Source organism: Balaenoptera borealis (genome assembly GCF_965194805.1).
Source record: "Balaenoptera borealis genome assembly, chromosome: 18".
In the NCBI taxonomy this organism is placed as follows: Eukaryota; Metazoa; Chordata; class Mammalia; order Artiodactyla; family Balaenopteridae; genus Balaenoptera; species Balaenoptera borealis.
In genome coordinates this window covers 64,894,447-64,910,093 of record NC_138877.1, presented here as the reverse complement: position 1 = coordinate 64,910,093, position 15,647 = coordinate 64,894,447, and the positions used below count along the sequence as shown (strand labels likewise).

Sequence of the window (15,647 nt, the reverse complement as noted above, 5' to 3'; positions counted from 1 at the left end):
TTCTCGGGGACCGCAGGTGGGGAGGACAGGTCTCTGCCTGCCCAGGGCCCTCAGGGTGGAGAGGAGGAGCCTGAAGCCTCTGCCTGGGCCAGAGACACAGAGGCTGCCTCCCCAGGTCACCAGGGGTCTTCTCCCTGCGAGATGAGGTCTCTGCCTGCCTGCTGGTGTGTAAGTGGGGTGACCTCAGAGAGCAAGGGTGGATTCGCCCAGTCCCTTCCCCTGAGAGGGGAGGAGTGGCCTGGGGGGTTACGTATTATTCCCGGGACCCTTAGAAACGGCCCCCGCCTTACCCGTAGAAAGGCCTCATTTGGCCTTTGTCTGAGGCCACTTTTGCTGATTGTCTGTGGTCCGGGTGGAGCCTGTCGGAAGGCACATGTTTGTTTAAACTTACTCTGGAACTCAGCTGATGGATGGGAAGTAAGCAGAATCCTCTGGTTCCCTCAGAGCTGTACTGGGCCTTTGCATTTATTTCCCAACACTTCTTCCTTCCATGCGCCTCTCACTTCCACTCAACCCAGAAGACTGAGGAGTGGCTGCTGGTGGTAAAGATACTGTGGGCCGTGAGCAACCACTGAGGGCCACACAGCAAGGGAGTGGTAGAGGGAGCATTGAGCAAAGGGTACGGGGGACCTGCAGAGCAGACCTGCTGTGTGCAGGCTGCTGGCTCTTGAGTGTAGGCGTTAGCCATGAGATATCAGTAACACCCATAGTGATGGCCTTGAGTCATCAATGAGGGTGATGCTTTTCAATCCATTTTCTTTCCTTTTTTTTAAACATATGTAAGTTTTTATTATAACAAAAGTTTTAAAAAAATTGAAGCATGATTGACTTACAACATTATATTAGCTTCAGGTATACAACGTAGTGATTAAATATTTCTATACATTACAGAATGATCACCCCCGTAAGTCTAGTTACCCTCTGTCACCATAGAAAGTTTTCCAATATTATTGACTCTATATCCTGTGCTCTACGTTACATTCTCTTGCCTTATTTATGTTATAGCTGTAAGATTGTACCTTTTAATCTCCTTCACCTATTTCACTCATCCCCCCACCCTTCTCAACCCGTCGTTTTTTAAGAAGTCAGGCAAGTAGGTGACTCATTTTTACAAGAGTGCATTTACAATGGTTCAAATTTTAAAAATCTGCTTAGAACCGAAACTTTTTATTACTTTCCAGAAAAGTTGGCTTTTATGAATGACTTCTCAAGAGTGCTTGTTCTGCTACGATCGCCTGTAAGAAGCAATGAGTTTGCCAAGCCCTTTGTGAAACCAGCCTCTGCCATTCAGAATAGAATAGGTCTCTTCCCAGAACTTCTGGATAATAAAGTGATCATAGCTTACACTTGTTTTTATGCTGGTTTCAGAGCACTTTGAGCTGTTTGTTGTATTTCATTTAGCTGTCCCAGGATTCCTCTGAGGTAGACGAGGCAAGTATTTCCACAGACAAGGCCCTGGAGGTGCAGGAGGGCACATGATGGGCTTAGGGGGTCATGTGGCTTGCAGGTAGCAGACCTGGGTTCTGAAGCACAGCGTTCTGATTCCTAGCCCAGTGTTCTTTGCATTCTGTCCTGAGGCTTCCTCTCCTGCCACAGCTTCCAGTGAAGGCTCGCAGAGCCAAGACTTTATGAGAACAACTTTTTTTTCTGATAACAGCTCTGTGCTCCTCTTTCAGCTGCTTCCTGCAGTGTGGTTTTTTGGGGTTTTTTTTGGGTTTTTTTTCCCCCCTGAAGATTTTAAAGAACATTTCAAAAATAGAAAAACAGAATAGTGTTGAAAGGTAGCAGAATGCAGCACCCTAGAATATGGCTTTCTGGAGTAAAGGTTATTTTGAGCTGACTTTTTTTGAAAAATAGACACAGGGACATTTACATTGATAACTCCATTTGTAAGGGCCTCTCCTTCTCTGTGCCTGGAAGAGAAGGTTGGCTCTAAATCACAAAAGAATCTTGTCAATGGAGATTGGGTTTGCATAAGAAATCCAACTCTACCTTTCTTAACTTGTTTACTCTGCTTTTCCTAGTAACCTCTCATAAGGCTCCCCCCTCCCCCCGTTTAGCTGGAACCTCAGGACTTGTGTTCATATAGGTTTTTCTTGGAAGTACGATATGTCTCATGGAATTCTGATTAAAACCCTTTGTGGTACTTGTAAGTCATTCAGAGCAGGTCTGTAGCCCCTCCAGACTCAGATGCCATGATGATGCAGGAGAGGAGGATAGCAGATGTTTACATGAGGTTAGGTTCTGCATCCAGAATCTTCCAGGGAGAGGGAATTTAAGGCTCCATCCCTAATCTGTTGAACCTAAACCAGTTCCTAGAGGCTGGGCCTCAGGCCTGTGAGTGCTCTTAACCCCTCGAGGTGATGCAGTCACGATGTGTGTTACACCACTGTGTAAAAGAGGAGTGAAGACAGATATAGAATCCTGATGGTTATTATTTCTCCAGATTCACTGCTTTTCCTCCTTAGCTCTGTATCTTTCTCAACTCTAACTTTGTCACTTCTTCCCCAGTTTCTAAAAATTAACTGCCTATTCATTTTCCCACAAGCTCACTCATTTGTTTCTTTGTGTGTTAGATGGTTCTGTTTCCTGTATTTTTTTTCCCCCTCATGACTCAGAGATGACGGAGTTGGGCAAGAAATATTTAAAGTACATGGGGGAGGGACTTCCCTGCTGCTCCAGTGGTTAAGACTCCGTGCTCCCAGTGTGAGGGGCCCGGGTTCCATCCCTGGTCAGGGAACTAGATCCCTCATGCCACAACTAAGACCCGGTGCAGCCGAATAAAATAAATAAATAAGTAAGCAAGTAAGTAAATAAGGAAAGAAAAAGAAAAGAAGGAAGGAAGAAAGAGAAAGAAAGAACATGGGAAACATGGAGGAGAAACTGTACATACTGGGGAAGTTCTACCATCAAACTGTGTAAGAAAAAACCCTAAGAAGAAGTAAGAGGTGGGGTTAAATGTGAGGTGCTTTCAGGAGGCTGAATACGAAGGACTCCACCACGAAATATTTGCCTGAGAGATTCCTGTGAAACCTCAAACAATGGGGCTTTGTCGTATTATATTGGGTTGTTTTAAAAATCCTTTATGGTTTTGCAGTTGTGAAGAATTCTTGTGAAGAAATAAGAACTATATTCTCAGTTGGTTTGTGGAAAGAATATTCACTGGGTCATAAGTTGGTGCCATAGATGAAGCGTTTATTGGAGCAATTTTTGACCTTGTTCCTGCTTATCCAGAAAGTTTTCATTTGGTTAGTTCAGGTTTGATAATGAATATTTTTTCAGTTGTTTTATTTCTCACTAGTTGAGGTTTAGGATCAGGAACAGACAGCAGTTTGGAAGCTTTGGGCCATGGACTGGCATTACTCTTATTTTTTTTAAAAAGATTTATTTATTTATTTCATTTAATTTTTTTGCTCCATTGGGTCTTAGTTGCGGCACGTGGGATCTTCGTTGTGGTGTGCGGGCTTCTCTCTAGTTGTGGCTTACGGGTTTTCTCTAGTTGTGGAGCGCAGGCTCCAGGGTGCGTGGGCTTTGTAGTTGTGGCGTGCGGGTTCCAGAGCACATGGCCTCTAGTTGAGGTGCACGAGCTCAGTAGTTGTGGCACGTGGGCTTAGTTGCCCCGCAGCATGTGAGATCTTAGTTCCCTCACCAGGGATTGAACCTGTGTCCCCTGCATTGTAAGGCAGATTCTTTACCACTGGACCACCAGGGAAGCCCCTGGCATTACTCCTTAATGAGACTGTTTGCTCAACTGAGTTATTAAAGATGGTCTCAGTGAAAAAATCGTGACGCTTAGGCAGTAGTGACCTGCCTTTATTTTGTACTCTTTTTTGCTGAATTTGTTGCATCTGTCGGTATTCTCTTTGGTGGGTTTCCGACGTTAGGCTCAGACGGAGAGCTGAGTAACAGGAAACAGTGATTCCCAAAGATAATTATAAGTTTTCGGAAAGTTTGGGACGGCAAGTGTTACCACTGGGCTTCTGGTGGAGAGCCCCAGGTTTGTAGGTTGCGGCACTGGGCTGCCCTTGGCCATACCCGGGCTGGGACTGCCCGTGTGTACAGTTTGACATTCTTGCTTCTCTGTGTCAGCCTCCAGATTTCCATCTCAGTAAATTCTAAACAGTGTGTTTTACCATCTACTGTATGAAGGGCTCTTCCATGAGCTCTTAATGCCTCTAGGGGTGAATGAAGGGGCATGCTGAAAATGTAACAGTGAGCCTTTGTGTCCTTGAGAACTGATTATCTGGCTCTGATCTGATGATCTTACTCATCATGATTGTTCAACTAGACAGTGTTATCTTCCTTGTCTGCAGTAGATGAAACCTTCCATGACCTCATGGAAGGCGAGGCAGTTGGTGCAGCCTGTGAACATGTGTGTAGAGCAAGACAGGAGGGTTGGGGTTTGATGTCACACTGATTTGAGGGACGGGGACAGCTTTCTGTAAATATCCTGATTGGGTACTAGTTGGTTGAGCACAAAATGCATGTTAGTTTTGTTTCGCGTTTGGACTTTTGGATTCTCCATCCCTTCCTCTTGCGTGTGGGTTCTTCAGCTTCAGACAGACAGAAGAGAGCTATCAAATTCAACCTGTCATTTGTTTACCATGTCTGTGTCAGTAAGGAGGGATTGCTTAAAAGGAAAAGCCGAGTTCCAGAAAGATTTCCAAACTTTTGGCACTTTGTCTTTTGAGAAGTCTGTGGAGGAAAGGATGTCGAGGGCGGAGGTGTTTACTTTTGGTGACTTGGATTTGTGTTGAGTGTTCGGTTTTCCCTGATGGGGGAGAAGGGTAACTTTCGAGGGGTGACTAGAGGGAGGAAGTAGGTTATGGGGTGGAGTGGCCATTTGGCAGGGTGGGCAAGTGTTGCTGTTTTGCCTTTAGTTTCGGGAAAGAAAATTGCTTTCACTAAGTCTTTCTCAGGAGGTAAGCATCAATGCCTCCGAACTCATTGGTTTAGGATTTTAATTTTTGCCTTGGGGAATAGATGATTGGTAACATTTCTTCCAAACCAGCAGCTGCAGTGTATGGCGGATGGAGAACCATGGATGACATCATTTTTTAGCTTGGCTTCTGTCCTGTTTAATGTTGGACTCCAAGGAACATCCCAGCTTCTAGTGGGTAGAGACATATTCACACAGCGCCCCCTGGGGCTGAGAGCCTGCGAACCTCCCAAGCTTTGTTTCTCTGTGGTGCTCCCGCAGAAGCTGGGCTGCATTCTCTTGATCTCTGGACATGTGGAGTTTGGGTTGGGAAAGAGCGGATGTGTTTATGCCAGTGTCTCATTTCATAAAGGCTCTTAAAACAGAAGGTGATGGCAAGAGCCTGTCTCCTGTACATGAACCATCTTGACTTTCTGTTGGGCTGGGACATTGAGAGCACAGGGGGCAGGGGCAGGCTGCCAGCAGGGCTTGTTCATATGGAAGCAGATTTCTTACCCTTCTTCAGCTTATCTTCGGCTAAGACTTACTTGGTATTTTGCCAAATGCTTTCTAAAGCACCGGTTGTAATATTTATTGAGCATCCACAGTGTACGAAGCACAATGTACCTAAGGCTTTATTGTCTGTGTAAAATTTTTGCTTAAGGTTAAAACTGCTGTCTGCTTGTGTTATAGAAGATAATGGATATGTGGATTTTTCTTTTAGATTAACCATGAATGTTGCGTTTTGTCAAAACGCCTTTTTAACAAGTAATAATAAAAGTAAAGCTTGTGTTAAGATAAACTGGTTTGGCTTGTGTTTCTAATTAAGGCTTTTTTTCTTTACTTTTAGGAAAGCACCAGAGTAGTTCAGCCCATAATTTTGGGGAAAATTATTGGTTATTTTGAAAACTACAATCCCACTGATTCTGCTGCTTTGTACGAAGCCTACGGCTATGCCGGAGTGCTGAGTGCCTGCACGCTCGTTTTGGCCATCCTGCACCACTTATACTTCTATCACGTTCAGTGTGCGGGGATGAGGTTAAGAGTAGCCATGTGCCATATGATTTACCGCAAGGTAAGTGTCATCCGGTACCAAGGTGTGTACCTTTCCTGAAGTATCAGAAGCCTTTTGGGAAAGTTCTCTGTAAAGCAAAAATTTTATAACTAGTAAAAATTGTGAACCACTACATTGTACACGTGTAACTCGTATAATATTGAACATCAAGTATACTTCCGTAAAAAAGTAAGAAAAACACATTGTACCCGGGAAAAAAAATTTTTTTTTAATGACTGTACTCACTTACACCATACTACAGAGGCTTGCTATTTGCATCAAGCCAATTTTGTTGTTTAAGCAAACCTTACAAAAATGTAATGAAAAGATCTGTGTTGAGATCAGGTCAGGGCTGCTTTTGATAACTTTCTTTCACAGTCCACTGCACAGTAAATTTGTAATGAAGTCTATAAGCATCAGAGTTATCAAGTTGATTTTTACTGTTTTCATGCCTAAATCTCATAGTGGTATTTATGGAGACTCTGTTGTTGTTCATGAAAACCTTTATTTACACAAAGTTGTATTTAATAGTAAGCTTCAGTGATTGGATCTATAAAATTAAATCTAGGAGAAAAGAATGTATTTGAGAAAGGGAATGTTTACATTTTTAAGTGACCCATCTAATCATATTCATTATAATTATGTTAACTAAAGAAAAATGTAAATGGAGTCCATGCTACATAGAGACTCACTCATTGTGTTGTAGAGTTGTGATTGTTCATAACAGTATTAAAGAAAATAGGTGTTTGGGATAAAACTTGAAATTTTTCATTGTTTTTAGTAATTTGGGGGAGAATTCGTTACCGTTCATTCAAAGTCTTTTTCTTAATACATTTCCCTTTTTTCTTTAGTATGTATTATAGCAGTTTTAATAAGACCTGGTTTGATGTTTTCAGTGCTTTTGTATTGAGAAATGCCCATACAATTATTCCATAGATTACCCTGGTCTTAACTAGTATGAAAGGTGTAAGGATTTCAGGTGTCTTTACAAAGGAATTGCCACAGATACACCAGTGTCAAGAGCTGAAGGGCTCTTTATAAACTTGATCCTGGATATCTCTTTTCCCTATTTACTTTCTTAAGAATTTTCATTTGACTGTACTGTATACTTGAAATTTACTGAGATAGCAGATACACACGCAAAGGACAACTACATAATGGACACGTTAAGTGGTTTTACTACAGTAATTATTTCCCACTGTGTATTTATATCAAAGCAACATGTTAATACACCATAAATGTATACAATTTTTATTAAAAAATAATTAAAATCGTCCTTGAAAGCCAAAACCAAACAATTTAAATTGAAATTTTCACTTCTTTTACCTAGTTGCTACTTATTTAGACCTTCTGTTTCTTGGGAGTACTTTTCTTGGCAAAATGGAAGATGTGTCATCATCTTTTCTTGAGCAGAGTCTTGTGAGTCTCGGGGGGTCTGTGAACCCAGGGACCTGGCATCTCACTGTCTGTGTTTGGCTACAGCATCTGAGCCGGTTTCCTCCTGGGTGACGTGGAAATGGCAGTGGTGCCCGTACACTCTAGTCAGGGGTCTTCCTTGTCGTTCATCATCATCTTTGTTATTCTGTGTCACCTTCTACTATTTAGGAGACGGATACTCAGATTGCCACAAATTAGCTAGATGCTTGTCTTTCCAGATCATGCTTAGCTCCCATAAATAAATAGGAAATGTCACCAGAAGTGCCCTGTGAAAGCCTTTCATTAGGTGTGATGGTTCAGTCAAACAGAGCGCTCTTTGCTGCACAGGTGAGCCATTGTCTACCTGTTTTTCTTCCTCTTCCCACTAACACTTGGAAACGTTGCCGTTGGGAAATCTGATATAATCTGGCACATTTGCTTAGATGAATGTAAACATGTCCCAAAGCCATTAATTTGCTGGCTTGATTAGGGTAAGAGAATTGTTCTTTACGAAGTCAGCTATTGTTGGGATTATACCATAGACGTGACCTGAAATTCCAGAAACATGGGAAAGACCAGCTTCCTCATGCACAGCCTTACATCTAGGATCCTGCTCAGGCGTAGAAATATGACACTTCTTAGCAGGTTACAGGTGGGCTAGTTCCTTAGGGGAAAAGCTGGTGCTGCAGAGCAGCTCTGAAAAGCCCCTCTGATCTTTGGGGTTTATGCTTACGCCCTCCGCCCCTGCTAATCCCTGGTCCTGGGGCGAAGTCAGGTTGGGTGTTAGGAATGGAATGGCTGCTAAGTCACAGATGTAACTTTGAATGATCTTGTGGGATGTATCATATATAAGAATGACTTGTCGTTTATCTACCTTTCAGCTGCTTTGGTAAAATTACTTTTGATCACTGCTTTTTAAAAAAATTGTAGTAAAATATACACAACATCAAATTGTCCATTTTAACTCTTTTTATGTGCACTGTTTAGTGACATTAGGCACATTCACATTGTTGTGCAGCCATCATCGCTATTTGTCTGCAGAACTTTTTCATCTTCCCAAACTGAACCTCTGCACCCATTAAACACTTAACTCCCCACCCCCTCTCCCCTCAGCCGTCACCATTCTACTTCTCTGTATGAATTTGACTGCTCTAGGTGCCTCATAGAAGTGGAATCATACAATGTTTGTCATTTTGTGTCTGGCTTATGTCATATAGCACAATGTCTTCAAGGTTCATCCATGTTGTAGCAGGTGCCAGCATTTAATTCCTTTTTAAGGCTGAATAATACTCCATTATAGGTTTTGTGTATCCATTCATCTGTCAATGGACATTTGGGTTGTTTCTACCTTTTGGCTATTGTGAATAATGCTGCTGTCAGCATGGGTGTTCAAATATTTGTTCAAGTCTATGCTTTCAGTTCTTCTGAGTACATCCCCAGGAAGTTGAATTGCTGTATTATATGCTAATTTTATGTTTAGTATTTTGAGGAACTTCCATACTCTGTTCCACTGTGGCTACATCATTTTACATTCACACTTGATCATTGATTTTTGTGTTTAACTTGAGGACTAAATGAGAAGTTTTTATGAACTGTGACATTTTGTTTGGATCAGTGGCTCCAGTTGTTGGTCTGTTGAAACAGCTCATGATGGTCTCTTCATGTTCCTCAAATCTCTAGGGCATTTTTTCGAACTTCTTACCAAATAAAGGGATTGTGGAACACGGGCTCTGTTTTTTGTAAAGTCAGCAGACTGGCATTACAAACACAGGTTCCTCAAAGGAATAGTGTTTTAAACATTATATTCACTCATTTTAGAAAATCGCCCTCAGTCCCTGGTGATATTCCCAGCATGAGTTGCTATCACCTTTACAGTGAGACCAGTGTCTTAATTCCTGTCTTTGTTTTTGGTTGGGACAGAGAAGAAGGAGAACTCATCCAGCTTCAAATCTCAAAGGGTAACTTCCCCAGCTCAGAGCATGGGAGGTGGGCCCGGGCTGGGGGAAGATGGTAATTTCAAGCAAGCTGAGCCTGGCTTGAAGACAGCTGTTGATCTCCAACCCCAGTCAGTAGTGAGAATGTATCTCCCAGTTTCCAGTCCTGACCTTGTCTTCGTGCCTGAATGTTACAGGTGTTCTGACCTGGGGCAGACAGCATGATAATCTCACTAAGCAGGTTGATCTTGTCATATGGCACAGAAATTTTATGTATTATAAAATGCATAGGGCACAGATACCTTTCCTTAAGAGGCTCCTTAATAGCCTAGTGGACTGTAGGTTTCCTGACTTTGTGTGCAGTTTGTAGAACTGTGGCCGTTCCCCATGGTGGGTCCCGATGATGGGTTGGTTTGCTCTGTCTGAACGCCAGGTAAAGCCAGAGCGGATAGTCATGGAGATCACTGAGTGTTCTCTGCTGCTTGTTACCCAGTGCAGACTTACTTGCAGAATCTAATTAGTTTGAGCAGATTTCTTTTTGTGGCTGAAATCATCACTCTCTTTAGTGTTACCCAAAGGATAGTTTGCAGGAGAGATTTGTCATTCTTTGTTTCAGCTTCTAAGATGAGTTGACTCGCTGCAAACACCCTAATTTCCCTTTATCCTTTATTGTAGACCTGTCTTACAAGAATTTATGTACAGTTAATCCTGGATATTTGTAGATTTTGTGTTTGCGAATTTGCCTACTTGCTAAAATTTATTTGTAATTCTAAAAATCAGTACTTGTGGCTCTTTCATGGTCTTCTGCGGGTGTGCACATAGTCTCTTAAGTTTTTTGTCATCTGACATGCATATTCCCAGCTGGGGTGAAAACAATATGTTCTTGCTTTCATACTATGGAACAGATGCCCTCTTTTTGGTCTACTTGGTGCCTTGCTTTCCACATTTTTGTATTTCTTGGGGTGTGATTTTGCAGTTTAAAATGGCCCCTAAAGAGGGCTGAAGTGCTGTCTGGTGTTCCTAAGCTGAGGAGGGCTGTCATGTGTCTTACGGAGAAAGTATGTGTGTAGGTGAGTAAGCTTGCTTCAGGTATGTGTTATAGTGCTGCCGGCTGTGAGGCCAATGTTAATGAATTTACAACAGCGATTAAATAAGGTTAAGTAGAAACATACGTAAAACAAGGTTATGTGAGTATTGAGGAGATGGTGAAGACGTTGTTACCAAAGGCTGCCAAGACCCTAGCCCTGTATTTCCTTCAGGAGCGATGAATATTCACTAGTTCACATTCATCGTGACTGTAGACCATGAACATTGTCAGTAATGAGAATCGACTGCTGACTCAAGGAGGTTGTTTCTATAGATCAGCATCCTGCCTAGAGAAATATTCTTACTTACCTCAGATCTATTTTCAATCATCTAAGTGATGTAGTTCTATTTTCAGTTTGGGGGGACATACATGCTCGTTGTATCCACACTATTTCTATTTCATGGTTTCAGGTAACCATCATCTTTCTGAGTGAAAGACCCTTTCTCTTTCCTTTAATCCTGTCTCTTAAGACTCCCTCCTCCTCTCAACCATTTTATTTCTTTTTCAGACACTTCAGCTCAGTCATATATATATGTTTATAAATTTATTGATTTATTTTTATTTTTGGCTGCGTTGGGACTTCATTGCTGAGCGCGGGCTTTCTCTACTTGCGGAGAGGGGGTTTCTCACTGCCGTGGCTTCTCTTGTTGCAGAGCGCGGACTGTAGGCGCACGGACTTCAGTGGTTGCAGCACGTGGGCTCAGTAGTTGTGGCTCACGGGCTCTAGAGCACAGGCTCAGTAGTTGTGGCACATGGGCTTAGTGGCTCTGTGGCATGTGGGATCTTCCCGGACCAGGGCTCGAACCCGTGTCCCCTGCATTGACAGGTGGATTCTTAACCACTGCGCCACCAGGGAAGTCCCAGCTCAGTTACATTTTAAGATCAGTGGTCAGGACTGCAGGCATCCTTTCTCACAGAGCCTAAGCAGGAAGTAGAAGGAGGCCTTCCAGGGTGCAGGGGGTGACCAAGTTTACAGACTCCTCCGAGCGATGTCTGCTGTCCTGTGCGTAAATGGAGCCTGACTTTAAAAAAATCTATGCACTGAGTGTGCTAAGTGTGAGCAGGGAAGGAAGGGTTCAGCCCCTGCAGCACCTCCCTCTTCATCCCACCCTTCCAGTTTCATCTCCCTCTGAATTTGCTCCTTGGAGTGTGGAAAGCAGAGAGTAGAGAGCTTTGTCACTGTCTCAGCCATGTGATGTTGTGTTCATAGTTCTCAGAACTTTTGTTTTTATTTAAAGCTAATTCTGTTTTGGTACAGACAGTATATTGCTTTAAATTTAGACTGGACAATATGGAATGACAGATGTTCAACTGATTTGGGCTTATAAAACAGCAATTTCGTATGGTTCAATCTGATATCTTGCTTACTAGTCTGTGGTTGTATTATATTTTCTTTCTGAAAATATTGAGGGGCCAGCATCTTGAGTATTGTTAAAGTGAAACAGTGTGGTATTTATGGAAATAGAGTGAACTCCCTTGAAGCACGTGATACTTTGTTTGGACTTTCTCTTCTAATGGTATCTTCTAACTTTCTGACAAAATTAGAGTGAACTAGTAATGCTTCTTACACTCTTCCACACTTTTAAAATATTTTAAACACACTTTTTTCCTTATTTCTCTTTTATTTCTGATATAACCTTGAATTGGGTCTGTGCATCTTGTGAAGAGTTAATCTCATCAGGGGGCAATTGGCAGCTGTTCTAATTTGCTAAGGGAGAGCTAAGAGGAGCCAGTGGGTGAAGGTTTAATTTTCTGCGGGTACTCCTACCTAACAAAGCAGGTTAAGGAAGGAGAGGAGAGACCGTTTGGTTTAGCTTTGTTCGAAGGGGATGTTTCCGCTGCTGGAGAGTAACGGGTGTCAACTGTATTCTGCCTCCTGATAACTGTCTGCTGTGTGGGGTGCGGTGCAAGGTGGAAGCGAATGCTTAGCTCAGTGGTTCCCGAACTGCTGCACGATGGATTCATGAAAATTTAAAAACAACACTGATACCCGGGCCCTCTCCGCAGGCATTCCATTTTAATTGGTACGGGGGGAATCTTATTTTATTTTAGTTTTCGCATGCAGCACGTGGGATCTTAGTTCCCTGACCAGGGATCGAACCTGTGTCCCCTGAGTGGAAGCGCAGAGTGTTAACCACTGGACCGCCAGGGAAGTTCTTTTTTTTTTTTGTATGGGGGGAATTTTAAAAGATGCCAGGTAATAGCCACAGGCCTCAAATGCATGTTCAGCTTAATTTTTTTTCTTATGTCTTATAACCAAGATCTTCCAGTACATAGGGGTGTCATGCGGGCTGCGAGTTTAGCCTTTCTCAGCGGAGATGCCCTTTCGAAACTGCGGCCGTAGACCTGAAGGGTGGTGGCTGTTCTACAGCCCTCCCGTGTCTCAGATTCCGCGCCGGGAGCCTCGTGTGCGCCGAGCCGTCAGGTGTTGAGTCAGGCGCACGGGCATTTTGTAGAAGACGTTGTGGCAGGTCGGATAGGGTAGAAGACTGTGAGCGTGGACCGTGAGGACAGCCAGACCTGAGATCCAGTCCTGATTCTGCTGTTGGCTAAACTGTGAGTGAACTCACTTCTCAGGCCCTCAGTTTCCTGAGTTTAAACATTGGAGTAGAGAATATCTGCTTCATGGGGTTTTTTGAGCATTGGATAACATAACTCCTGCAAAGCACTTTTTACGGAAGTCATTTATTAAATTTGGGAGGGTGGGCGTCGTAAGCATAACAAGACTCTGTAGTTTGACTGCTTTTGTATGAACCCCAGCTTCCCTCTTTGTAGATGTTTGCCTTAGGCAAACTGCTCTAAGCCTTAATCTCCTCGTTTGTAATAGTACCCAACTCTTAAGGTTGCAGAGAGGATTAAATGAGTCAATCTGTGTAAAGCATTTAACACAGTGCCTGGCATTTAGCTAATGTTCAAACATTCCTATCGTCTTTATTATTGGCACTCAGTCACAGAAGGGTCAAATACAAAATATAATCAGATGAAATAGCAGTACGGGTGCTAAGTGGTACACAAGTGTACAGACTTAATGGTTTAGGAAAGGATCCCTCCAGTTGGTGGAGGGGATGTCTGTGTGTTTGTGTATGTATGTCTATGTGTATGCACATAGGGGGGGCGTTGCATGCATTGAGCAGTGTTGAGATGGAGAATTGAAACAGTTTATTCAGGGAATTGTGGAAGCACAGTTGGCATAAAAATTTAGGAGAGCATTAGGCTCCAAGGTACATCTAGAAAGGAATACAGGGACCAGGTGATGGAGAGCCTTGATCATGAGTTTAAGGACCTTGGATTTATTTAGTTGGCAGAGGGGAACCCCTGGAAATTTTTAGTAAGGTAGTAAATGATCAGAGCAGTGATTTAGGAAAATGCACCTGACGCCTATTGTACATGGCCATGCATGAAGTTGCAAGGGACCCTCATGGAGATAATGATTGGAAAGGAAGTCAGATCTGGGAGATGCAGTCTGAGTATCTTACAAGCCATTCATTCATTCATTCTTTCATTCATTCATTAACTCTTAACCATTTTGGCTATTTGGTGAAGCATTTAGTTCTCAATAACTGCTCCTGATATCCCACAGATGAGAGTAGTAGGTCATTGTAAGAATATAATAATGTCTTATTTCATCTCACGTATATGTGAACTGATCTAGTACAATAGTGGGCAGAAATACATGTTAGACAAAATAGCAAAATGAGTTAGTATGTAGACCTTTTAATTCATTGCAATATTCATGAGAGATGGAGAAAAGAATAGAAAGGAGCCAGATCTGAGCGATTAGTTATAGAAGGGGAGAAAAGTGTTGGTTAGGAAATCATAGTTCTAATAGGAATCCGCAAAGCTATCAGTCTCTTAAGTATTGCTGTTTTTGCTTACCATTATTCCAAAAATTTGGGAGGAAATACCCCAAATGCCATCATCCTATATATAATGGCAGGTATCATTTTGCAGATTCTTCTCCAGTCTTTATCTAGCCACACATATCCATACATTTACAGTCTTATTATGTATACAGCTTGTGTCCAGTTTTGTCACTGTATTGACTGCACTCTTACCTCCTCACTGGCTGCATTGATAGTCCATCAAAGAGACTCCCCGTGTTTGCTAGTCTCAGGGTAAAAGATGTCTATATTCATGGCCTTACATGGAGTGTCTCTTTGGTCCATGTTTTGGGATATGCCAAAGTTACCTTCAGATGGGATTTTTTGTTGTAGTCGTTTATGGGAGACTGACTATGGCAGCGCACTGTTCCACTTGAGCTGTGCCGTTCTCATAGTGACAATGTAAGTCCCCCCTGGAGGTGGGCTGTGTGTGACCCAGGGTAACAGGTTTTTACTAGCTAGCCAGTTTGAAAGCAAATTGGCAATACTTGCTTCCTTTCAAAAATTCCCCAACAACAACACAATAAAATTCCTACACCCTTTCATCAAAAGTTAATGTAACTAAATTCCTAAGTTTGGGGTATACGATACACTGTTTAATACTGAGTCTTCTGTTTTCATGTAACTAAAGTTCTGCTCCTCTTCACTATTTTTTAATCAACTCGAGTATTTTACATAAATGCACACATTTGTGCATTCAATTTTTGACAAATGTATACACTTGGAATGTATGTATAGCAGTTTCTTTAAATCTTTCAAAATCGAATGTCTGGGTCAACTTTGTTTTTATTATGAAGAGTGCCTTCTTTTTTGCGTGTGTTACATTTTAAAATTTCTTTGCATGTCTAGGACTTTGACATTGTTTATTGGACGTTATGAAAGCTCCCTTGTAGGTTTGCATTCTGATGTTCTTCTGAAGAGTGTTGAATTTTGCCCAAATCTGTCTTTGAACTTGTGTAGGCTTGGTTTGATGCTTTTTTAGGTTAGATCTTTGGAAGTCCTAAGGTGTTTTTCCCAAGCTTGTCTAACATGTGGGACTCCACCTTCACGCCCCATGTTTCTTGTGGGTCTTCTTAGGCCTTGGTGTTAGTCTTTTCTAGGACAAGTCTAGAGTAAGTCTGTTTTAGAGGAGGGTTTCTAAACCTCAGCAGTACTGACTGCCATTTAGGGCTGGATATTTCTTTTTATGTGTGTGTGTTAGGGGGACGGGGTGAAGAGTAGGGGGGCTACCTTGTGCCCCGAGGCTCCCAAGATCCTTTTTTTTTGGTAAACCTCTGTACTGGCTGGCGTCTTGCCCTGGAGGAACCTGCCGGCTGCTCCAGCTGACTCAGTCTCTGGCCTCTGCCTCGGCCCCATG

General features: G+C 42.5%; 1 protein-coding gene across 4 annotated transcripts in view; it reads left to right on the top strand.

Moving 5' to 3' along the window:
- Positions 1–15,647, top strand: part of ABCC4 (ATP binding cassette subfamily C member 4 (PEL blood group)) — a 220,644-nt gene that overhangs the window by 53,830 nt on the left and 151,167 nt on the right. For 3 of the 4 annotated variants that reach the window (XM_082366071.1, XM_082366073.1, XM_082366072.1), the window contains exon 4: positions 5,769–5,993. The exons of the other annotated variant lie outside the window; for it this stretch is intronic. In XM_082366071.1, coding sequence (XP_082222197.1) covers positions 5,769–5,993 — 225 coding nt within the window. The remainder of the gene's footprint in view (positions 1–5,768; positions 5,994–15,647) is intronic. 4 annotated transcript variants of the gene reach the window in all.